The 19,998-nt window shown below is 58.0% G+C and overlaps 1 protein-coding gene across 3 annotated transcripts in view; it reads left to right on the top strand.

Annotated features, from left to right (window-relative positions):
* Positions 1-19,162, top strand: part of NACC2 (NACC family member 2) — a 69,405-nt gene extending 50,243 nt beyond the window's left edge. For all 3 annotated transcript variants that reach the window (XM_079927260.1, XM_079927261.1, XM_079927259.1), the window contains 4 exons: positions 13,233-13,397; positions 15,546-15,651; positions 15,946-16,043; positions 17,508-19,162. In XM_079927260.1, coding sequence (XP_079783386.1) covers positions 13,233-13,397; positions 15,546-15,651; positions 15,946-16,043; positions 17,508-18,013 — 875 coding nt within the window. In that variant the 3' untranslated portion in view covers positions 18,014-19,162. The remainder of the gene's footprint in view (positions 1-13,232; positions 13,398-15,545; positions 15,652-15,945; positions 16,044-17,507) is intronic.
* The last annotated feature ends 836 nt before the right edge of the window (positions 19,163-19,998 follow it).

The following is a 19,998-nucleotide window of genomic DNA, read 5'->3' as shown; positions in this document are numbered from 1 at the left end:
CACCCGGGCCCCCTGCATTGGGAGCACGGAGTCTTACCCAGTGGACCACCAGGGAGGTCCCCAGGAAATTCAGTTTTGACCCAGCACTACTATATAATCAACGATGCTTAAATTTCCATGCTTAAATTCCTCCAGTTGTCTCAATATTGTCCTTTGTGGTCATGTGGGTTTTTCTGATCCAGTATTCAGTTCAGAATCACACGTTGCATTTCTGGTTCTTCTTTTATTCTGGAATAGATTCTCAGCCTTTATCCTTCATGAGACTTTCCTTTTGAAAGCACATGGGCTGGCTGTTTTGCAGAAGGTCCCTCTGTTTGGGTCTGCTGGGTTGGGTGCCTGGTGTGCGTTTCTGCTGGAATTCCACAGGAGCAATGCCGTGTCCTTCTCCAGCCACGACCCTGGTCAGGCTCAGTGTTGGTGCTGGCCCCTTAGGTCGTTTGGTCAAGGTGATCTCTGCCAGGTAGAGTCACTGTGAGAAGAGAAGGTGTGTCATTAGCCTTTCACCCAACGCTTTTAGTGTTTGTTGATGACTCTTGCCTGGATTGATCACTACTCTGATGGTTGCAAAGTGGTGATCAGAACTCCGTAACTCCTACATTTATTAGTTGGTGGTCTTTTGTAGGGAAGAGCTTCTCCAGACCCCCTACTTCTTTATTTTATTCCTTCACTTATTGTTGTTGTTTATTTGGTGTTAGTATAAAGTTACTTTTTTTTTTTTTTTTAAGCATTTTCATGTTGTCTTTTTCAGCAAAATATCCCAGGCTCATCTTATGCTTTCTGTTCCCCAGCCCTGGAGTCAGCTTTTTTCCCTCTGAGTGGGGAATGGTATTTAGGAACCAAGATCTGGGTGCTACGTTTGCTTATTGCTACTAGGGTGCTGTTTTTATACCCTTTTAGTAGTCAGAGCTAGGAATTTATATATTTAAAAATCACGAGTTTGTACTGGTATCTCCAAATTTAACTCAATGTCCTAGGCTTCTCCCAGCCTCCTCTCTTCCTTACGTCTGTTTTCCCCTCTAACAGTCAAGATTCAGACTCCCCTGCTTTGTTATTAAGGCTTTTCTCTCTGTAGTAAGTATATCTGGAATTGATTTTTTTTTAATGTGGTGTGATGTGGGGCTCAAGATTTACTTTTTTTTTTTTTTTAAAGGGGATTTTTAAAATATTTTTGGCTGCATTGGGTCTTACGTTGCTGCGTGTGGGTTTCTTTAGTTGTGGCGAGCGGGGGCTCCTCTTCGTTGCGGTGCGTGGGCTTCTCATTGTGGTGGCTTCTCTTGTTGTGGAGCACGGGCTCCAGGCACGCGGGCTTCAGTAGTTGTGGCTCGTGGGCTTAGTTGCTTCGCGCATGTGGGATCTTCCTGGACCAGGGCTCGAACCCGTGTCCCCTGCATTGGCAGGTGGTGGATTATTATTATTTTTTTTTAATGAGACCTTTTATTTATTTGTTTGTTTATTTTTGGCTGCATTGGGTCTTCGTTGCTGTGCGCGGGCTTTCTCTAGTTGCAGTGAGTGTGGGCTACTCTTTGTTGTGGTGCGAGGGCTTCTGGTTGCAGTGGCTTCTCTCGATGCGGAGCATGGGCTCTAGGCTCATGGGCTTCAGTAGTTGTGGCGCATGGGCTTCAGTAGTTGTGGTGCACGGGCTTCAGTAGTTGTAGCGCACGGGCTTAGTCGCTCCGTGACATGTGGGATCTTCCTGGACCAGGGCTTGACCTGTGTCCCCTGCACTGGCAGGCAGATTCTCAACCACTGCGCCACCAGGGAAGCCCCAGCCTTTTCTTTAAATATTGAAATGGTCATATAGTTTTCCTCTTCTGCTCTGTTAATGTTATAAATTGCTTTTTCGAATATTAAAAAACCTTGTGTTTCTGGAATAAGCTCAACCTCGTTGTGATGTGGTATCCTTTTTACATCCCTCTGGGTTCAACTGCCTAATTTTTTTGCCCTTTTTGGGGGGGCTCTCTGGAGCTGTGACCACCCCCAGTCAGTGTTCATCTCCTAGAGGGAGGCCTCAGGTGGGTTGCCAGGTGTCCAGCAGTTGCTAAATTGAGGGAACCGCTCCCATCTGGCCGGACCCTGAGCGCGGAGCCCCTGCTTCTGCCGGGGGTGCCCCCCTGCCCACCACAGAGCTCCAGCCTAAACATTGGGAAACCTGTTAAATGCATACCCCCCACCCACACAAGGCACACACAGTGTGGGCGCCAGTGTAGGTACCCCAGACCCACATCAGAGGCACGGGAGTTTGGACCCAGCGCCTGGGCCACCGGCTGCGTGGGACAAGCCCGTGCTTTTCATATTGCCTCATATTTTCTCTAGGATTTTTGCCACTATGTGGACGAGAGAGGGTGCCCTCTCATTTTCCTTTAAGGTAATCTCTCCCTTTTTCGCTAGCAAGGTTATCTGGCCTCATAAAATGATTCGACAATTATCACCCTTCCCCCCTTTTAAAAATGACCTGGAAGAGTTTGTATAACCTTAGTCCATTTCTTAAATATTTGAAGTAATGCCCAGGTGAAGCCACTTAGGCCTGGAGTGTTTTGCAGGACGGTGTTTATTAGATTCATGTCTTTATTAGGTCCAAGTTCAAATTTCTTTTTCTTGTGTCAGTGTTGGTAAGTTGTGTTTCTCTTCAAGCTTATAGGTTTCATCTAATTTTTAGATTTATTGGCATGAATCTACTACTTATATCCTCTTAAAATCTTCCTAATGTTTATCGAAGAAAGTGGCAGGCGGTGACTTGGGTCAGATCTGCCCCATGGCCTGTTTTGGTACAGCCCACAAACTAGCGATGCTGTTTATATTTTTAAAGTGGTGTGTAAAGGAGAAAAAGCAAACACGAAGGACATTCAACAGAACCCAGCCTAAAAGACTGACGACCCTCTGGCCCTTTACGGTAGAAGTTTGCCAGCCCCTGTTCTGCAGACTCTGCTGTGTCACGTTAATATAATATTAACAGTTAATATTGTTAATTTGTGTCTTTTTGCCTCATTATCCTTCATTCAGTCTTGCTGGAGATTTTTCCAACATATTAGTCTTTTCAAAGAACCAGCTTTTGGCTTTCTCTCTCTTATGTGTACAGTTGACCTTGGAACTGCACGGGTCCACTTATACACAGATCTTTTGCAATAAATACAGTCCCTGTAAATAAATACGCATTTCTTTTTCACATTTCCGTTTTGATGTCTACTGCTGGGAACACGTATAATACCCACAGTGTTCCATATCCTATAAGACAATATTGATGCAGGTACTGAGAGACAGGTGATTCGTCTTGTAAACAGACGATGTAAACTTAAGATATTCGGTGAATACAGTCTAGTACTGTAAATGTATTTTCTCTTCCTTATGATTTTCTTAACATTTTCTTTTCTCTAGCTGACTAAGAATACAGTACAAATACATACACAAAATGTGTGTGAACTGACTGCACATGTAAGGCTTCTTGTCAACAGTAAGCTATTAGTAGTTAAGTTTAGGGGGGAGACAGAAGTTATATGCAGCTTTTCGACTGCTCAGGGGGGTCGGGTCACCAACCCTCACATTGTCTAAGGGTCAACTGTACTTACATATATATTTTTTTAATTTCAATTTATTTCTACTTCCTCTGAGTTAATTTGCTATTCTTTTTTTTTTTTTTTTTTTTTTTTTTGCGGTACGCGGGCCTCTCACTGTTGTGGCCTCTCCCGTTGCGGAGCACAGGCTCCGGACGTGCAGGCTCAGCGGCCATGGCTCACGGGCCCAGCCGCTCCGCGGCATGCGGGATCCTCGCGGACCGGGGCACGAACCCGCGTCCCCTGCATCGGCAGGCGGACTCTCAACCACTGCGCCACCAGGGAAGCCCTAATCTGCTATTCTTTTCCTAGTTTTCTGATCGATTGATTTCTCCGCCTTTTGAAATATATGCACTTCAGGGCTGTCCACTTCCTGGTCCGCACAGCTTAATTCTACCCAACCCATTTTGATATGTCGTGTTTCCATCATCATTCAGTCAAACATATTTCCCAGTGCTTTCGTGATTTTTCTTTTCTTGACCCTTGGGTTATGTCCTGGTGTGTTGCTTAAATTTTCGAACATGTTTTGGATTTTCCGGTCATCTATTTGTTGTAATTTCTGAATTAAATTTCCTGTGGTCACTTCATTGCTCTGACGTCTTTTGAGACTCTGGGCCCCAGCAAATGTCCCATAGGCACTAGACAAAAACTATGGTGCACCAATAGTTAAATCAAATCTTGCATACTCTTTCAGATCTGTTTTTATCTTCTTATGTTGGCTCAAGAGATGGGGTGCTCAGATCTCCAGGGAGGCTTACAGGTTTGCCATTTCTCCTTCTAGTTCTGCCTGTTATTATGAAGTGTTGGTTTGGGTGCCTGTCAATTGCAGGCTTGTTTCATCTTCCTGGTGACCTGGTCCTCTTACCATCGTGAAGTATCCTGTAGCACCAGGAGAGTTTCTTGCTTTGAAGTCTGCGTGGTCTTACATCAGCAGAGCTGCCCTGGCACCCTTCTCTCTGATGTTCACCTGATGCGAAGCTTACAGGATCTTAGTTCCCCAACCAGGGATTGAACCTGCGCCCTCAGCACTGAAAGCGCTGAGTCCTAACCATTGGACCACCAGGGAATTCCCTACCCTCGCCCTCTTATCTGGGATAACTTCCTTCATGTGGCTTCATGTCTGTAATCAGTTTGGAGTTCTGGGTCATTATAGCTTCCCACACACACCCGCCCTCCTTCCCGGGCTCCCGTGACACACATGGTGTGCATTCACCACGTCCTGGGAATTCCAGGTGACTTTTATTCTGTTTTATGACTTTTCTATTTCTTTTTTCTTCTGCTGCTTTAACCTGGAAGTTTTGGATTGAATTATTTTCCAGTTCACCAGTCTTCTCATGTGCTCTGTTTAATTTCCTTTTCAACCAATCATATTTCTAGGATTTGATTGTTTTTATTGATTCTAGTTTTCTGGTGAAATTCTCCATCTTGTACATTTCTTGCACAAATTAAGAGTAGTTATTTGAAACGCGGTGTCTGCCTGTTGAACCTGTTACAGATCGCCCACGGGTCTGATCTAATGTCTCTTTGTAAATTGTGGGGTTTTTTTTTTAATCATTTGGCTTTGCTTTCTTGTATTGCTGGTAATTTTTTATTGAATGCTTCACATTGTGTGGAGACATTTTGGAAGCTCGAAGCAGAGCTGCTCCAGAGAGGGTCTGGGACCTGTTAGAGGTTTGCTTGAGCGGCCGTCGGATTTATCAAGCAGTGATGTGACCTCCTGGAGGAAGTCAGGCTGGACGTTCCCGGTTGCCCTGCTCCTGGGCCCTGGCTGTTCCCAGGTCTCTGGCTGAAAGCCTGGGTGTTCCCCAGAGCACTGCCTCCTCAGCAGGCCCCAAATCTCGGTGTTTGTCCAGCCCATATGCGGGACACCACATTCTTTTTTTAATTTATTTATTTTATTTTTGGCTGCGTTGGGTCTTCGTTGCTGTGCACGAGCTTTCTCTAGTTGCGGCGAGCAGGGGCTACTCTTCGTTGTGGCACGCTGGCTTCTCATTACAGTGGCTTCCCTTGTTGCAGACAGAGCATGGGCTCTAGGCGCGCGGGCTTCAGTAGTTGTGGCACATGGGCTCAGTAGTTGTGACTCACGGGATCTAGAGCACAGGCTCAGTGGTTGTGGCTCGTGGGCTCAGTAGTTGTGGCACACAGGCTCAGTAGTTGTGGCATGCGGGCTTCAGTAGTTGTGGCGCACAGGCTTAGTTGCTCTGTGGCATGTGGGATCTTCCCAGACCAGGGCTCGAATCCATGTCCCCTGCATTGCCAGGCGGATTCTTAACCACCGCGCCACCAGGGAAGCCCCCATAAGTTTGTTTTCTATGTCTGTTGAGTCTGTTTCTGTTTTGTAAATAGTTCATTTGTATCATTTTTTAAGTTTCCACATATAAGTGGTACCTCATGATACCACTTTCTCTGATTTACTTCACTTAGTATGACACTCTCGACTGGGCGACTTTTTTTAATGCAGCTTTTAGAGTTGTTCTTGCCGAGGGACTCAGTCCACTATTGGCTACTGCCTCCTCCTCACAGTGGGCGTCTCCGGGGTATTTTACAAGTTCAGTGCATGTATTTTTGTGTAGCTAACGTGTGCTCGTTATCTTAAAGAATGTAGAACGATCATACAGTGAAAAGCCGTTCTCCCACGTGGCCCCTCCGCCTCCCACTCTGGTCCCCAGAGGCATCCACGGGTGGGCAGGGAGGCTGCGAGCTTCTCACGGTCAGCACCGGACAGGAGGATGGAGAACAGAAAAGGGACGTGGTCAGGTTGGCGATAGAAGAGCTGCCGGGATCGCTGTGGTGGGGGTGAGGAGACCAGGTAGGGGACCGGTGGGGTCTCCTAGGGCCAGATTTGGGCGCAGGAGACAGAAGAACCCAGAACCATGGGCCTGGGGAGGGACAGCACCAGGTTTCATTGGGATGGGCTTCCATTCAGTGGGAGGGGGAGCTGCCCAGAGGGAGTTGCGAGTGTACTGAGCCGTGGCCCGCGGGGCCAGTCACCAGGTCGAATGGCCGCAAAGCCCTGCTGGAGCACCATCCAGGGTCTGGTCTCTCGGCCCTGCGTCTTCCCCAGCAGCTGTGCCTGTAACTTCCTGAGCACAGGGCCTGGAGACCCGCTGTGTCCCTTTGTGTCCTGGCAGCCGGGGTTTACACACAGGTCCTCCCGGCTCTTGGCCGCGTGTTTCTGTTTCCACCTTTATTTTTCTTTCTTACTGGCTTTTCCCTGCCAGACTTTTGCTATTTTTTACCCCACATGCCAAATTGCATTGGCTCTTGGATGCATTTCGTGCCCCCGTTTTAGATCCAAGAAATGGGATGCATCTTACAGTCGGTGGTGTATCACAGTTACGTTGGTGTCACGGAAAAGACAGAATGATGCCCGTGGTGACCCCCCCCAGCCGCCTGGGCCCAAGTGCATCTGTAGGAACCACCACCTGCCCTGTTCCTGGGATGCTGATACAGGTGTGTTCAGTGCACAGGTGTCCTTCACGGGTGTGGCCCTTTCAAAACTGCCAGTCTGGTTGGCACTGAGCTGGCAGCTGCAGAGATGGGCTAGATCGCCCACCCGTGGTGCGTTTGTCACGAGTGGAGGCCACCCGGAGCTGAGCGGGAGGGGGCTGGGGAGGGCCAGGCGGCCACCTGGCATGGGGTGGTGTGGCCTGAGCGTCCACCGCCCAGAACAGCTCCGTCAACCAACCCCCAGGGCCCCAAGACTCCACCGTGCTGCTCCGACAGTCACCCCCCAACCCCATCCCCTGGCGGCCACTGTTCTCTGTCCCCATGGTTCTGTCTTTGGAGCGTGTCCGACACACGGACCTGCCCGGGAGATAACCCTGGACACTGGCCCCTCTGCTGGGCGCAGTGAACCTGGGATCCATCCAAGTTGTGCATCAATAATTTGTTCCTTCTTGCGGCCCTGTGGTGACTGTCGCGTGGATGGCTTCCTGGCTGTCCCTTCCCCTGACGCAGGACATTGGGTGTTTCCCGTTTGGGGCATCTGTGAGCAGAGCGGGTGTGGACATTTCTGTACGGGGTTCGTCGCGTCCAGCCCTCATCTCTTTCTTCTCCTGGGTAAATACCTAAAAGTGGAATTGCTGGCTCAGCTGTGCATACGGTTAACTTTATAACAAACTGCCGCGTGGTTTCCAGTGTCCTCACCACCGGGACGAGCATTCCAGTGGCTCCGTGTCCTTGCCGGCACGTGCTGCGCCCAGGTCCCACTGAGCCGTCCTAATCACGAGCGGTGGTGTCTCAGCACGGCTTTAGTTTCCATTTTTCTAACGGCTCAGGACGTCGAGCATCTCCATCTATGTGTTCTCTGGCGAAGTGTCTGTTCAGATCTTCCGCCCATTTGTTTTCTTTTAGCATCTGTATTGGAGTATAACTGCTTTACGATGGTGTGTTACTTTCTGCTTTGGCCCGTTTTTAAAATTGGGCTTTTCGTTTTCCTCCTGTTGAGTTTTGAGAGACCTCCCTGGAGACACATGGTTTGCAGATCTTTCCTCGGTCGGTGGTAGCTGGCTTGTCTTTTCGTCTTTTGTAGACACGAGTTTTTCATTTTGATGAAGTTTAGTTTTTCATTTAATTTCTTTTAGGGATTGTGCTTGTGGAGTCATGTCTAGGCTTTTAGTTGAAGCCAAGATCACAGGTTTTCTGGTGAAAGTTTTGTAGTTTTGCGTTTTACGTTTAGATCTAAGACCCACTCGTGTTCATCTTCGCGTAAGGTGTGAGGTTCGGCTCATGGGTCTGTGCCTGTGTGTGACCTGTGACTTGGCACCGTTTGTTGGCAGACTGTCACTTCCTTCTTTGGGTACGTCTGCATCTTTATCACAGACCGGCCGAGCGTACCTGTGTGGGTCTGTCTCCGGACCGCGCACTGTGTGTCTGGCAGGCCTGGTCACTGTGCACTGTGGGGAGCCGGTGTCGGGTGGTGTGGTGCAGCGTTTTTCTTTCCATTTGGTTTTCAGTTGTATTTTTCTATATAATTAAGAACTAGGGGTTCGGTTTCTTATGCTGCCATCTGAACAAATGGCATACACTTCCGTGGAGTGGGCATCACCTTTTTTGTCCCCTGTCCGCCCCACCCAACCTCAGCAAAGCTACACTGCGGCTGGACCAGGGCGGCTGGGCACCTGCCGGTGGTCACCCACCTTGCCGGGGCTCCCGGGGGCGGGGGCTGCTTATGCTGTCTCTGATGGTGACTCCCTAGGACACACTATGGATTTGGGGACGGGAACAGGGGCCCTTTGGGGCTTCCTGGACATGACAGCATCCTGTGGTTGGGTGTCTTGGTGTGTGTTGCCCAAGGAGAGGGTCCAGTGATTTCTTCAGATTCCCAGTCTTTGACCCTCAGGAGGTTGAGGAAGTTCAGGACTGAGGTCAACGTGACCCTCCCGGTTTCCCTCCTTCCATTCATTTTTTATTTTTGGCTGCGCTAGGTGTTGGTTGCTGTGCGTGGGCTTTCTCTAGTTGTGGCGAGAGGGGACTACTCTTTGTTGCGGTGCGCGGGCTTCTCATTGCGGTGGCTTCTCTTGTTGCGGAGCACGGGCTCTAGGCGCACGGGCTTCAGTAGTTGCGGCACGCGGGCTCGGCACTTGTGGCTCACGGGCTTAGTTGCTCCACGGCATGTGGGATCTTCCCGGACCAGGGCTCGAACCTGTGTCCCCTGCGTTGGCAGATGGATTCTTAACCGCTGTGCCACCAGGGAAGTCCCCCATTCATTCTTCTAAAAAAAAAATTTTTTTTATTGTGGTAGAGTGTAGCTGATGTAAGATTTACTGTTAAGACCACTTCTGAGTGCACAGAACCAGGTACGTGCACCTTGTGCCGCCGTCACCTCCAGAACGTTCTCATCTTCCAAACTGTCCCCACTCGACACTTGCTCCCCTCCCCCCACCCCAGCCCCAGGCCCCACCGTCCACTTCCTGCCTCCGTGGGTTTGACTCCTTCAGGGACCTCACACGAGTGGGTCCTGCAGGCTGTGTCCGTCCGTGTCGGGCTCACCTCCCTTGTGTGATGTCTCCCCTGTTTGGGTTCAGGCAGGTGTCGTGGTGGGGGCAGCAGGACCTCGAAGGCACAGCCTGGACCCCTCTTCCTCTCTAGTTAGAGACCCTGCAGGGCCCACCATGCACCCTCTGAACACACTGGTGTCTTCTTCGGCCCTTGTGGTCTGAGGGAAGCTTCTGCCTGCCTCTGTCCCTGCTGCCCGTTTGCCCAGATTAGCTGCTGTTCCAGATGGTTCCATCGGGACCTTTACCACCGTGACTCACCTTCCCTACACACAGAGGGATTGCTCACCCCCCCGATACAAACAGCTAATTGCTTTCATGCGCTTCTCTCCACATTTCACGGGGCCTAAGTATTTGGAGCCCACGATCCTAGAAACCAACGTTATAAAGGGTTATAACCGGGGCCGTTGACGATGCAGGCGGCCGCCGGGTCCCCCGTGCGCAGGGAGACCTGGGTGTGATCTGAGGGGTCTCTGCAGGCTGCCATACCCCTGCCCACAGCCCCCCGAGGGGTCTCCCATCACCCTTGCCGTCAGGCACTGGAGTGACCCCGCCAGAGGCCGCCAGGGAGACTGGAGCGGCCCCGTCACTATGGTGCACAGACTCTCCTGGGTTTCCAGAACCTGTCTGTAACTCGGCACCCCTCCCTAGAAGGAGGCCGCTGGAAGCTCGGGCCGGGCCGTGGGGGGTAATTCGGGGCGGGGAGGGCCGGGGGCACGTGAAGCAGCTCGGAGCACCTTTCCAGATGAGCCGCCGCTCTGCTGGTATTTTTAGCGGGTGCAGAGTATCCGGCACATGGCGGAGCAGAAATAGAAGTGGTTCTTTTGGCTCTTCTGGATCTGACAGCCTCTGGCTCTCGGGGAGCCGTGCTGGGGCTGGGGGGGCGGGCGTCGTGTGGAGCGCAGACAACTTCTACTGTTTGGAGGAACATCGAGGCCAAGGAGTTGTACGTGGGGATTATGTCTGCTGGTGAGCGCTCTTTATGTAAATGCCACGGCGCCAGCGCCGGCGCCCTGCTCCCGAGACGCCCTGCTCCCGAGGCGCCCTGCACCCCCTGCTCCCGAGGCGCCCTGCTCCCGAGGCGCCCTGCTCCGAGACGCCCTGCTCCCGAGGCGCCCTGCTCCCCCTGCTCCCGAGGCGCCCTGCTCCCGAGGCGCCCTGCTCCCGACTGCGAGTGTAATCACAGCAGACTTGGCGGAGGGGGAGGGGGAGGGGGAGGGGAGGGGCGGGTAATTATGTTTTAAAATATCATCCGGGTTGTTTTTCCTGTGCTCCCTGAGCCCCTGGGTAATTCCGGGTTTGGAAGGTTCTGGCGGCTCTCTGCTGACCTGCCCCCACCCACTGTCAGCGTTCCCCAAACATGCCAGGTGGGAAATGCTGCCCGAACCCCCCGAGCGGCCACCCTTCGGACTTCTGCCCTGAGCTGTGCTGCAGCCTCGCCCAGGGCTGGGCTGATTCAGGAAAACTCCCTCCTTTGAACTGGAACTGGCCGCCGCCAGGCCGAAGGCACCGCGTGCCACCCTCACCCTGTGCATGCTGACAGGTGCCTCCCTAGGACCGGCTGAGCCCCGAGGGGACAGGGGGAGGGGTGGTCTGGGGGTCCCCTGGTGGGGACTGGGGCTGACTCCGGAGCGGGTGATTCCAGACCCAGGCCGGGTAGGCTAGAGCAACAGGTGGGTCCCCAACCCATCCTCGGGGCTGGAACTGACCATCCTGCCTTCTCCCGCGGGACTTGCCCTGTGGTTTGGGGGATGCTGGCCCTTCAGGGACTGGGCAGCCCTGACCTTTCCCCCACAAGAGCTTGGTGCAGAGATAACTAGGGGCTAATCCATGCTCACACGGTGCCAGGTCTGGGGCTTGGGCACCCTTCCTTGCCAACCTCCCCCTCCTGAAGGGCTTCCAGGTCCTTCTCCCAGCCCCACCTGGCCTCCCCCAGACTTAGGTGCCTCTGCAGAATTTCCCTGTGACCCCAAAGGGGTGTCAGTGCAGAGGGGATGGGACACCGGCCAGCCCAAGGGGCTGCCTCTGACCATCTTGGAGTGGCCTCTGGACCCGCCGCAACAGGCTCTGCCACTCAGCCCCTGCCCTGAGGCTGCTGGAGGAGGGCTTCCAGCCCAGCCTTGCCCTCTGGGTGTCTGAGCCCTGGGAGGTGCGCTCTCCCCCACAGTGGTCACTGAGGCTGCTAATGAGAGCCGCTGTCCTCAGCAAGGAAAACCCAGCCCCGGGTGGCCATCAGAGCAGCCCGGAGCCTTTCCAACCTGCAGACCCTGCCTGGGTGCCCACGTGACGGGTGGGTGCCCGGGGGACGGGCCCTGGGGCCTTCACCTGCAGGCCTTGCTGCTCAGCCAGGTGTGTGGCGTGGGCCCGCCCTGGAGCAGCTGTGATTTCTCAACGACGACAGCTGCCGGGAGCAGGTGGCCCTCCCAGGAGTGACCCAGGATCACCATGTGCTGGGGACACAGGAGGGAGGCCGTGCCCCTGCCCTGTGTCTGGCCAGGATGGCTTGAGTGCGGGCCGCTGGGTGAGGAGTGCTGGACGGGTGGCCGTGTGTGAGCCTGAATGGGGAGGCCGGCCTGCGGCAGAGCCCGGCCGGGTACAGACCTCCAGCTGACCGTGCAGTGGGGGCCGGGCATGTGATGCTGCCTGGGCTGCTGGCGCCGGGCAGGAAAATGAGGAGGGGACTGGGGGCAGGCGCAGGGCAGGAAGTGGGGGCCTGCTTGTAGGGTCTTGGGACGCCGAGCCTGGTGAGGTGGGGTCCTGCCCACCATGGGGGCCTCCACGTGGCCGCTGCCCTCACCCGGCCTGGCCACCTGCTGAACCCTCAGGGCTGGGCACTCCCTGCAAGCAGGGGGCAGGCCCTCGGCCTCCCAGCGCCTGGGGAGGCACCTGGGTGTGCTGGGTGCCCCGCAAGTGCCCGATAGACTGGCCCCCCACCCCATGAGCCCGAGAGGGAACCCCCAGCCCAGCCTTGAGCCCCTGCAGAGGGCCCGTGGGTAGGTGGGTGGTTAGGAGGCCGGGCGGGGGGACGGGGCCGAGGCCATGCTCTGCTGGGTGTCCCGTGCGTGGTGCTCGGGCTCAGGGTGTGACACGGGGACTCCGAGGGGGCCTCCCCCGCTCCCCATCCTCCCGCCCCATCATAGCTGCAGGTGCTGGCGCGCCTGGGGGTCCCTGGATGGCCCCCAGTAGTGGCTTGTCAGGAACCTCCCCGGACGGCCCGGAGGCCCGGAGCCGGTGCTGCCCGGCCGCCACCGCCTGGCTTTACTGGTGGCGAACACTGATGGCGCTGCTCTTGGCCAGGAATGCGTGGTGCAGCCTCTGGGGGCGGGGTGCCCGCGTGCAGGGGGGCTGCTGTGAGGAGACAGGCTGGGGAGCGGTTGACCGGACAGAGCTGTTCCCCTCCCCCGCTCTGCCCAACCTCCGCCCTGCCCCCACCCCCAGCCCTGAGCCCTCATTCCCGCTCGCCCTGCAGGCCTCAGCCTGCTGGACATCCCCACCCTGGAAGCCTCCCAGGCCGGCTGGGAGTCCCTCGCCTGCCTTCTCTGCTCTCTGGTTCACTCGGGTCCTCCCGGCAGGGGCAGCACCTGCTGGGCGGGGAGGGTGGGCATGCGGCAGGCCTGGTCCGGGCCTGGGCGGGCGGGAGGGGAGCTCTGCCGTGTCCCTGACTGGGTGGCCTCTGGGCCCACAGTGCAAGAGAAGCCGGAGCCCGTGCCGCTGGAGAGCCGCTCCTGCGTCCTCATCCGCCGCGACCTGGTGGCCCTGCCCGCCAGCCTCATCAGCCAGATCGGGTACCGCTGCCACCCCAAGCTCTACTCCGAGGGGGACCCCGGCGAGAAGCTGGAGCTGGTGGCAGGTGAGGCCTCGCCCCCACCCTGTCTATTGTATGCAGCTGCCCTGCCGTTTAGTTTTTCTTCGGAGCTGTGAACAATGGACTCATCACCAGTCAGTCAAAAAAAAGAACATCTTAAATTTCCTCTAATTTCCTTTTAGAAGAATGTGTCATTAAGAGGAGTTATTCAATTGAATTAATTTAGCATTTTAATTGAATCCCCTGGGCTGGTCGGGCTTCTGATTGGCAAGGACTGCAATCATGATTGTGTTTTAATTTAGGTCGGGGATAAAACCAAGTCCCTGCAGTTTACTAGTCCCCCCACCCCACCCCACCCCACCCCCAGCTCCCCAAGTGTCCAATTGCCTCGTTCGAGGGGTAAGTGACCAGAGCTTCCAAAAGGCAGCTCCCAGGCAGCAATGGACTTGTTTCTTTTGTAAAAACAAACAACACGGTGGGGTCCAAAGCCCCTTAGGGCTCGTGCCTGTCGGAAATATTTATCTTCTCAGTGTTGGGATTCATTCGGCCTCACAGCTCCTTGTAGATTTTTTTTGGTCCGTGCTGTGAGGAGTGTGGGATCTTAGTTCCCCGACCAGGGATTGAACCCCGGGCCCTCGGCAGTGAGAGCGCAGAGCCCTAACCGCTGGACCACCAGGGAAGTCCCTCCTTGTAGACTTTTAAGGCTGTCTGGCGGGAAGATGAGAATTGATGGGGCCTTGCCTCTTCCTCCGTGAGCTGCTGGGCCATCACTCCTGACCGGCACCCGCCTGCCGCGCCTGGGCAACGTTATGGGGTTCCTTCTGCCTGAGCCGTCCCCCCTTCTGGAACCACGCCTCAGCAGGCGGCCTCGCCTTTCAGCCGACAGGAGGGCAGCTGGGCGGTGTTGGCTGGTCTGGGTGGACCTGGGTGGGGTGGGGATGCCCCCGGCCATGCCCGAGCCCCCCGCCCCTGCTGCCTGGCATCGTTCCAAGCAGCACCCAGCTCCTCTGTTCAGGGAGCGCCAGCGTCAGGCTACACCGGGTTCTCGGGGCCCTGGGGATGGGTGTGGTCCCCAGGGAGGCCTGTCTATCAGTTTGGGGTTGGGAAGGGTGCAGGCCGGCCGCCTTCCCTGGCCAGGCCCCACCTGGCCCCAGGCCTCCTTCTAAGCCCCCCTTTACAGATCTCCCCACAGCGAGGGGGCCGTCCGGCCCGTGTGGCTCAGGGTGACCTGCCCTGCCCTTGGGTTTGAGCCTCTGCAGACCTTGGGTGGGGTGAGGCCCTGCGGGACCCTGGGTGTGTCGTGGCCGGAGACGCCCAATGGTGGTCTCCATCTAGAGTCAGCCACGTGCTTCTTAACCGGTGCCTGTGGGCTTCTCTGGAGACCTGGCTCGTGGGGAGCAAAACGTGAAGCTGGGGAAGGGCCCCCGAGGCCGGAGTGGCAGCTTTCGCAGGGGTCCTCGCATCTCTGCCCTGCCCCCGCCGCCCAGAAGGGAACCGTGTTCACGTTTTCCCATGAGGAGATTCAGCACGTGCCCCGTAAAAAGTCCGATCGTAGACAGAGGCCCGGGTGAGGCCCTGCAGGCGCCCGTGTTCTTCACGACGGCTGACTCTTGCAGAAGCGCCTCTCCACGGGCAGCGTCCAGGGTAAACAGGCCTCCCCGAGGCTCCTGTCCTCCCTGTCCTTCGTTGGCCTGAACCCTGGCGGGGGCCCGGCCTGGCCAGACCGCGGGGTGAAGAGCGCTGCGGGGCTCACCGGTCCCGTCTCCGCCCTGGGCCGGCTCTTCCGTCCCGGCACCCGGAGAGGTCAGTGCTGGGCAGGGGGGAGCTGCAGCCCGACCTCCATGATTCCAGCTCCCATCACTGCCCACGGCTCTTCGGTGTTCAGGGAGAACTGAGAGGCAAGATGAGTGTTTCCCAAACGCAAACGCAGGTCGGCTCCAGGCCATCCCCTCAAGGCTGGGAGGGCAGTTCGGGGACAGCCCTTTGAGGCGTGTGACCAAGGCTGCCTGCTCCTGGTGACAGGGCCCCAGTGCAGCGGGGAAGGCCTGGAGCGTGGGGTCCCAGGCCTGGAGGGGGGCTGCCCCAGACCCTGCCTCACCCGCGGGCCGCCCGCCCCGGCCGCAGCAGCCCCTGGGCCGCCCGTGGCCCTGGGTCTGGGGCTGAGGGCCTCCCTTCTGTGTGTGGCGGCCGCAGGCTCCGGCGTCTACATCACGCGTGGCCAGCTGATGAACTGCCACCTGTGCGCGGGGGTGAAGCACAAGGTGCTGCTGCGGCGCCTCCTCGCCACCTTCTTCGACAGGTAGGTCCCCCGCGGGCCCTGCGGTCTCTAGAATCTTCTCTAGATGAGGCCGTGCGTCCAGGCTCCCCCACCTTCCCGACCTCACAGGTGTCAGCCCGAGGCCGTCGGCCAGACCCGGGTCTGGGGAGGGCTTGTGGACCCCCGTCCCCGCAAAGCGAAGAAGCACACCGGCGCCACGCCACTGGGGGGCTCCTTCCCCTAAGGGGCGATGGGGCGTGCAGGCAGGGTCCCCGTTCCCGTGCGTCCCCTCCAGCCGGCGGCCTCACGCTGCCCCCCTTCCTGTCCTCCCTCCAGGAACACGCTAGCCAACAGCTGTGGCACGGGCATCCGCTCGTCCACCAGTGACCCGAGCCGCAAGCCGCTGGACAGCCGCGTCCTGAACGCTGTGAAATGTAAGAGGAGGACTGGGGTCTCGGGGGTGGGGAGGCATCTCGAGGAGCTCCAGGAGCCCCCAGGCCCTCGGATGTCAGCCTGGGAAAGGTGGCTTCTCCCCAGGAGCAAGCCGGGCCGCAGGGTCGAGGGGGAGAAAAGAGCAGCTCGCGGGGGCCCAGTCTCGAGGTGTTAACATTCTTGGTAGGTTTCCAAGCGTGATGAATTCAGCTGCGAAACTATTTTAATATGTGAAATAGATCTAATTTTCCTTTTGGAACAAAACCGCTTATTTACATTTTGGGGTTATTTTGAGCCTTTGCCATCTGCTCGGCCCGCTTCTGCCTCCCGCTGCCGGGCCCGTGGGGGCGGAGTCTGGTCCATCTCGGTGGCAGACCGCCGCCCCCGTCCCCCCCTGCACCCCCCAGACGAGGAGGAAGCCACCGGTGCCCGGCACGGGCCAGCCAAGAGCACGTCCTCCTGTAGCTGTCGGCACGCGAAACACTGTCTTAGTTTTCTGGCTTAAAAAATCTCTCTTGTGAGGCTAATTCTGTTTTAGAGCAAAGAGGGGCCTTTGCAGCCAGTAATCGCGTCCCAAAGCACGGGTGGGGTGCCGGCAGCGGCTCTGGGAAGATGCGGAGAGGGGGTGCAGCTGGTGTTGCCCCAGAGCAGGGCTCGCAGTGGAGGGGGCTCACCCTGGGGGCCCCGCCTCTGGGTTCCGTGCTGTTCGGAGAGCTGGGTCGTGAGGCTCCTAGAGGAGAAGGGGGGAGAGGGCATATCGTTCTTATTGCGGGTGATGATGCCACTGCTGGGCTGGGGTCTCCGGGCCGGGGACTGGGCTGAAGACAGGTGTCAGCCGGCCCCCTCCTCACTCCATGCCAGCCCTTTGATCGGGCCCAGAGAGACCCGAGCCTCACAGCTGAGTGGGTGCCCAGGCCCTGCCCCGATTCCCACTCCACCAGGGCAGGGATTCTCAAAGGCTTGTCTGACCAAGGATGCAAGGTGGGTGGGACAGAGTGGGAAAGCGAGGTCCAGAGATGGGGGCCCACCCAAGGCCGCACTGCCAGCCAGTGGTCCGGAGGAGCCAGAGCCCCCTGGGCCCTCTATGCTCCCGCTAGAGCCACAGGCTGGGGTCCTGTTTGCTCTGACTGCCCCTCCCCTGAAGGTTCCCCCAGGCTGTCCCAGAGGAGCAGGGTGGGGCTTCCAGCAGTGAGAAAGGTGACCGCTGGTCTTCAGGCTGACCCAGGAGGGGCCTCGGTGGCCCTGTGGTCTCCCTTGCCAGAGGGGAACAGAGTGGAGGAGACCCTGGAGGTGCCCGGCCTGCCCCACTGGCCCCGCGGCGGCCTCTCCAGCCCAGAGTGCTCTGCCCCCTGGCTTGTCCAGGGTATCTCGGTCCCACGGCCCCTCAGGAGGCGGAGGGCCGGCATCGTGGGATTCCTGCGGGTGGGTGGCCGCTCACGCCACCTCCCGACGCCCTGTCCTTGCAGTGTACTGTCAGAACTTCGCCCCCAGCTTCAAGGAGAGCGAGATGAACGTGATCGCCGCGGACATGTGCACCAATGCCCGCCGCGTCCGCAAGCGCTGGCTGCCCAAGATCAAGTCCATGCTGCCCGAGGGCGTGGAGATGTACCGCACGGTCATGGGCTCCTCGGCCGCCAGCGCGCCCCTGGACCCCGAGTTCCCGCCCGCCACCGCGCAGGTGTTTGAGCAGCGCATCTATGCCGAGCGGCGGGGCGACGCAGCCGCCATCGTGGCTCTGAGAACTGACGCTGTGAATGTCGACCTGGGCACCTCCGCCAACCCCACCTTCGAGGCCGGCTCGGAGGCCGACGGGGCCGGCTCGGTCGTCCAGGAGGTGGCCGCGCCTGAGCCGCTGCCTGCCGAGGGCCAGAGCCCCCCGCAGCCCTTCGAGCAGGGCAGCGCCAGCAGCAGCCGGCCCGCGACGCCGGCCGCAGGGAGGAGACCGGAGGGCCCGTACGCAGGGACCTTGTAGGGGCCCGAGGCCGGACGGGGCGCCAAGGCGGGTACTGAAGCTGCTTGCATGCGTTACTAATACAGACAGATGTGGTCAAGCCACTTACCTACTGAACTGCTACTGTTGCCTGAAAAAAATGTGATTTTTATTCTGCTTGTATTTAAAATTCATGAAGGAAACAAATGCATTCGTTATACTGTAAACGATTAGGCCCCTGGCGACCTAGTTGCGAGGAAGGTCCCGGGGCTCCTTTTTGATATTCGAGAGGTTAGTCTCCACGTTGTAGCTTTCCCTCCCCCTGCTCGGGGAGGGGGCGAGAGGCTGCCAGACCCTGGTGCCCGGCCTCCTGCCCCCACGGCTCCCTCTGCCTGGGGCGAAGCCAGGGGCCTGTGGGGCGGGAGCACGTGTCTCGGGACCCTCGTTCCTTTCCCGTGGGGACCCCCCCACTCCTCCGGGACCACGGGCCAGGGCTGGGCCCCCAGGGGCCAAACTCCTTGTTCTCCCTTCTTCCTGAGACTCGGGGCTCAGGCCCGCCGGGTCCGCCGTGCGTGTGGGGTGTGGGTGTGTGCGCGGAGCGTGTGTGAGCGTATGCGGGGGCGGTGGTGACGGCACAGTGGTGGGCTGTGCTGGTCACTGTGGGCGGTGGAAGCGATCTGGGCTGCGTCTGCTCCCCTGCCCCGCGCCCATGGGGTCTGCCCGACCCCTGCGGCTCCATGGACCCTCGGTCCACCTGGGACCCAGGGCCTGGGCTGCCGGCCCTGGCACCTGCTGGCTCCAGCCTGGCCACCCGCCTGGCCACCCGCCCACCATCCTGTGAGGTGGGGCCGCTGCCCCGGGGCAGCCCACGCAGTCCGCAGCCACGTTGGGTTTATGTTTGTTTGTTTATTTGTTTTCGTCTTAATTCAGATCTATTTCATGTATGGTTTGGAAACTTTCAGACCCAAAAGAGCAAAAAAATTAGGGAGGATTGGGGTCCCTGCCCCAACCCACTACGGCTTGGGGGTGGGTCCACCTGGATACCATGTCCCCCTGCCCGCCCCGGCCAGGTCCCACTCGCCTCCTGTTGAAGTGCAGCCAGGGTGTGTTCCGGAGGAAGGGAGCGGGGGGCTGGGATGGGGCTGGAGCCAGGCCCCTCGGTGCTGGGCTCCCCCGGATGTGCTCCGAGCCCTGGGGTATGCGCGCCTCTGACGCGGTGGGTGGGTGGGTGGATGGTGGGCACAGGCCTGAGCTGGGGCGATTTGCAGGTGCACGGGTTCTGGAATGCATGGCGGGCGGGGTGGCGGGGGCGTGGAAGTGTTGGTTTGAGGCTGGAAAGCTCACTGTGAAGTTTAATTGCTGTTTGCGGGGAGGGGTGCAGGCTGTCCGAAGTGCTCGTGTCCAGACGTCCAGGGGCTGCCTTCCCCTCGAGTCCCAGGCAGCCCCGAGGCCTGGCCAGAGGCACACCCCGCCCCCAGACTTGAGCGGGCCTGCTGCTTCCCCCCGTCTCGTCCCCTGTCGGGCAGGCGTGGCTCAACCCTCCTGACCCGCAAAGTGGAGCCGCCCTCGTGTGGGTCCCAGCGGGAGGCAGCCTGGGGACAGAGCGGGGGGCTAGGCTCGTCCTGCTGACTGCAGCCCTCCCTTGTGGAGGGCCCTTGGGGGAGACCTGGGGGGGTGGGCGGGGGCGCCTTCCAGCCAGGCCACACAGGTGCCTACCCTCCAGAGAGCGCTGATGGCTCCGGGCCGGGGTCGGGGGACCCTGGGTGGGCACTGGCGCAGGGAGGGCCGAGCCCTGTGGTCCCGGCCCAAGGGGCTGCAGCTCCTTCCTGCTGGGGCTTCGGACCAACCACCTGGCCCAGAGGCGGGCCTCCTCTGTCTCAGGCCCAGGTGGGATTGGAGCTGGCAGGGCCCCCCCCAGGCCCACAGCCCACCAGGGGCCAGGACCAAGTCCTCCTGGAGTTGGGAGGAGGCCACACCCCCTAAGCTGTCAGGAGGCTGTGGGGCGGGGCGTGGTGGGTGAGGCAGAC

The sequence above is a fragment of the Stenella coeruleoalba genome (assembly GCF_951394435.1).
Source record: "Stenella coeruleoalba genome assembly, chromosome: 7".
Taxonomy (NCBI): domain Eukaryota; kingdom Metazoa; phylum Chordata; class Mammalia; order Artiodactyla; family Delphinidae; genus Stenella; species Stenella coeruleoalba.
This window is presented reverse-complemented; position numbering and strand designations above follow the sequence as displayed.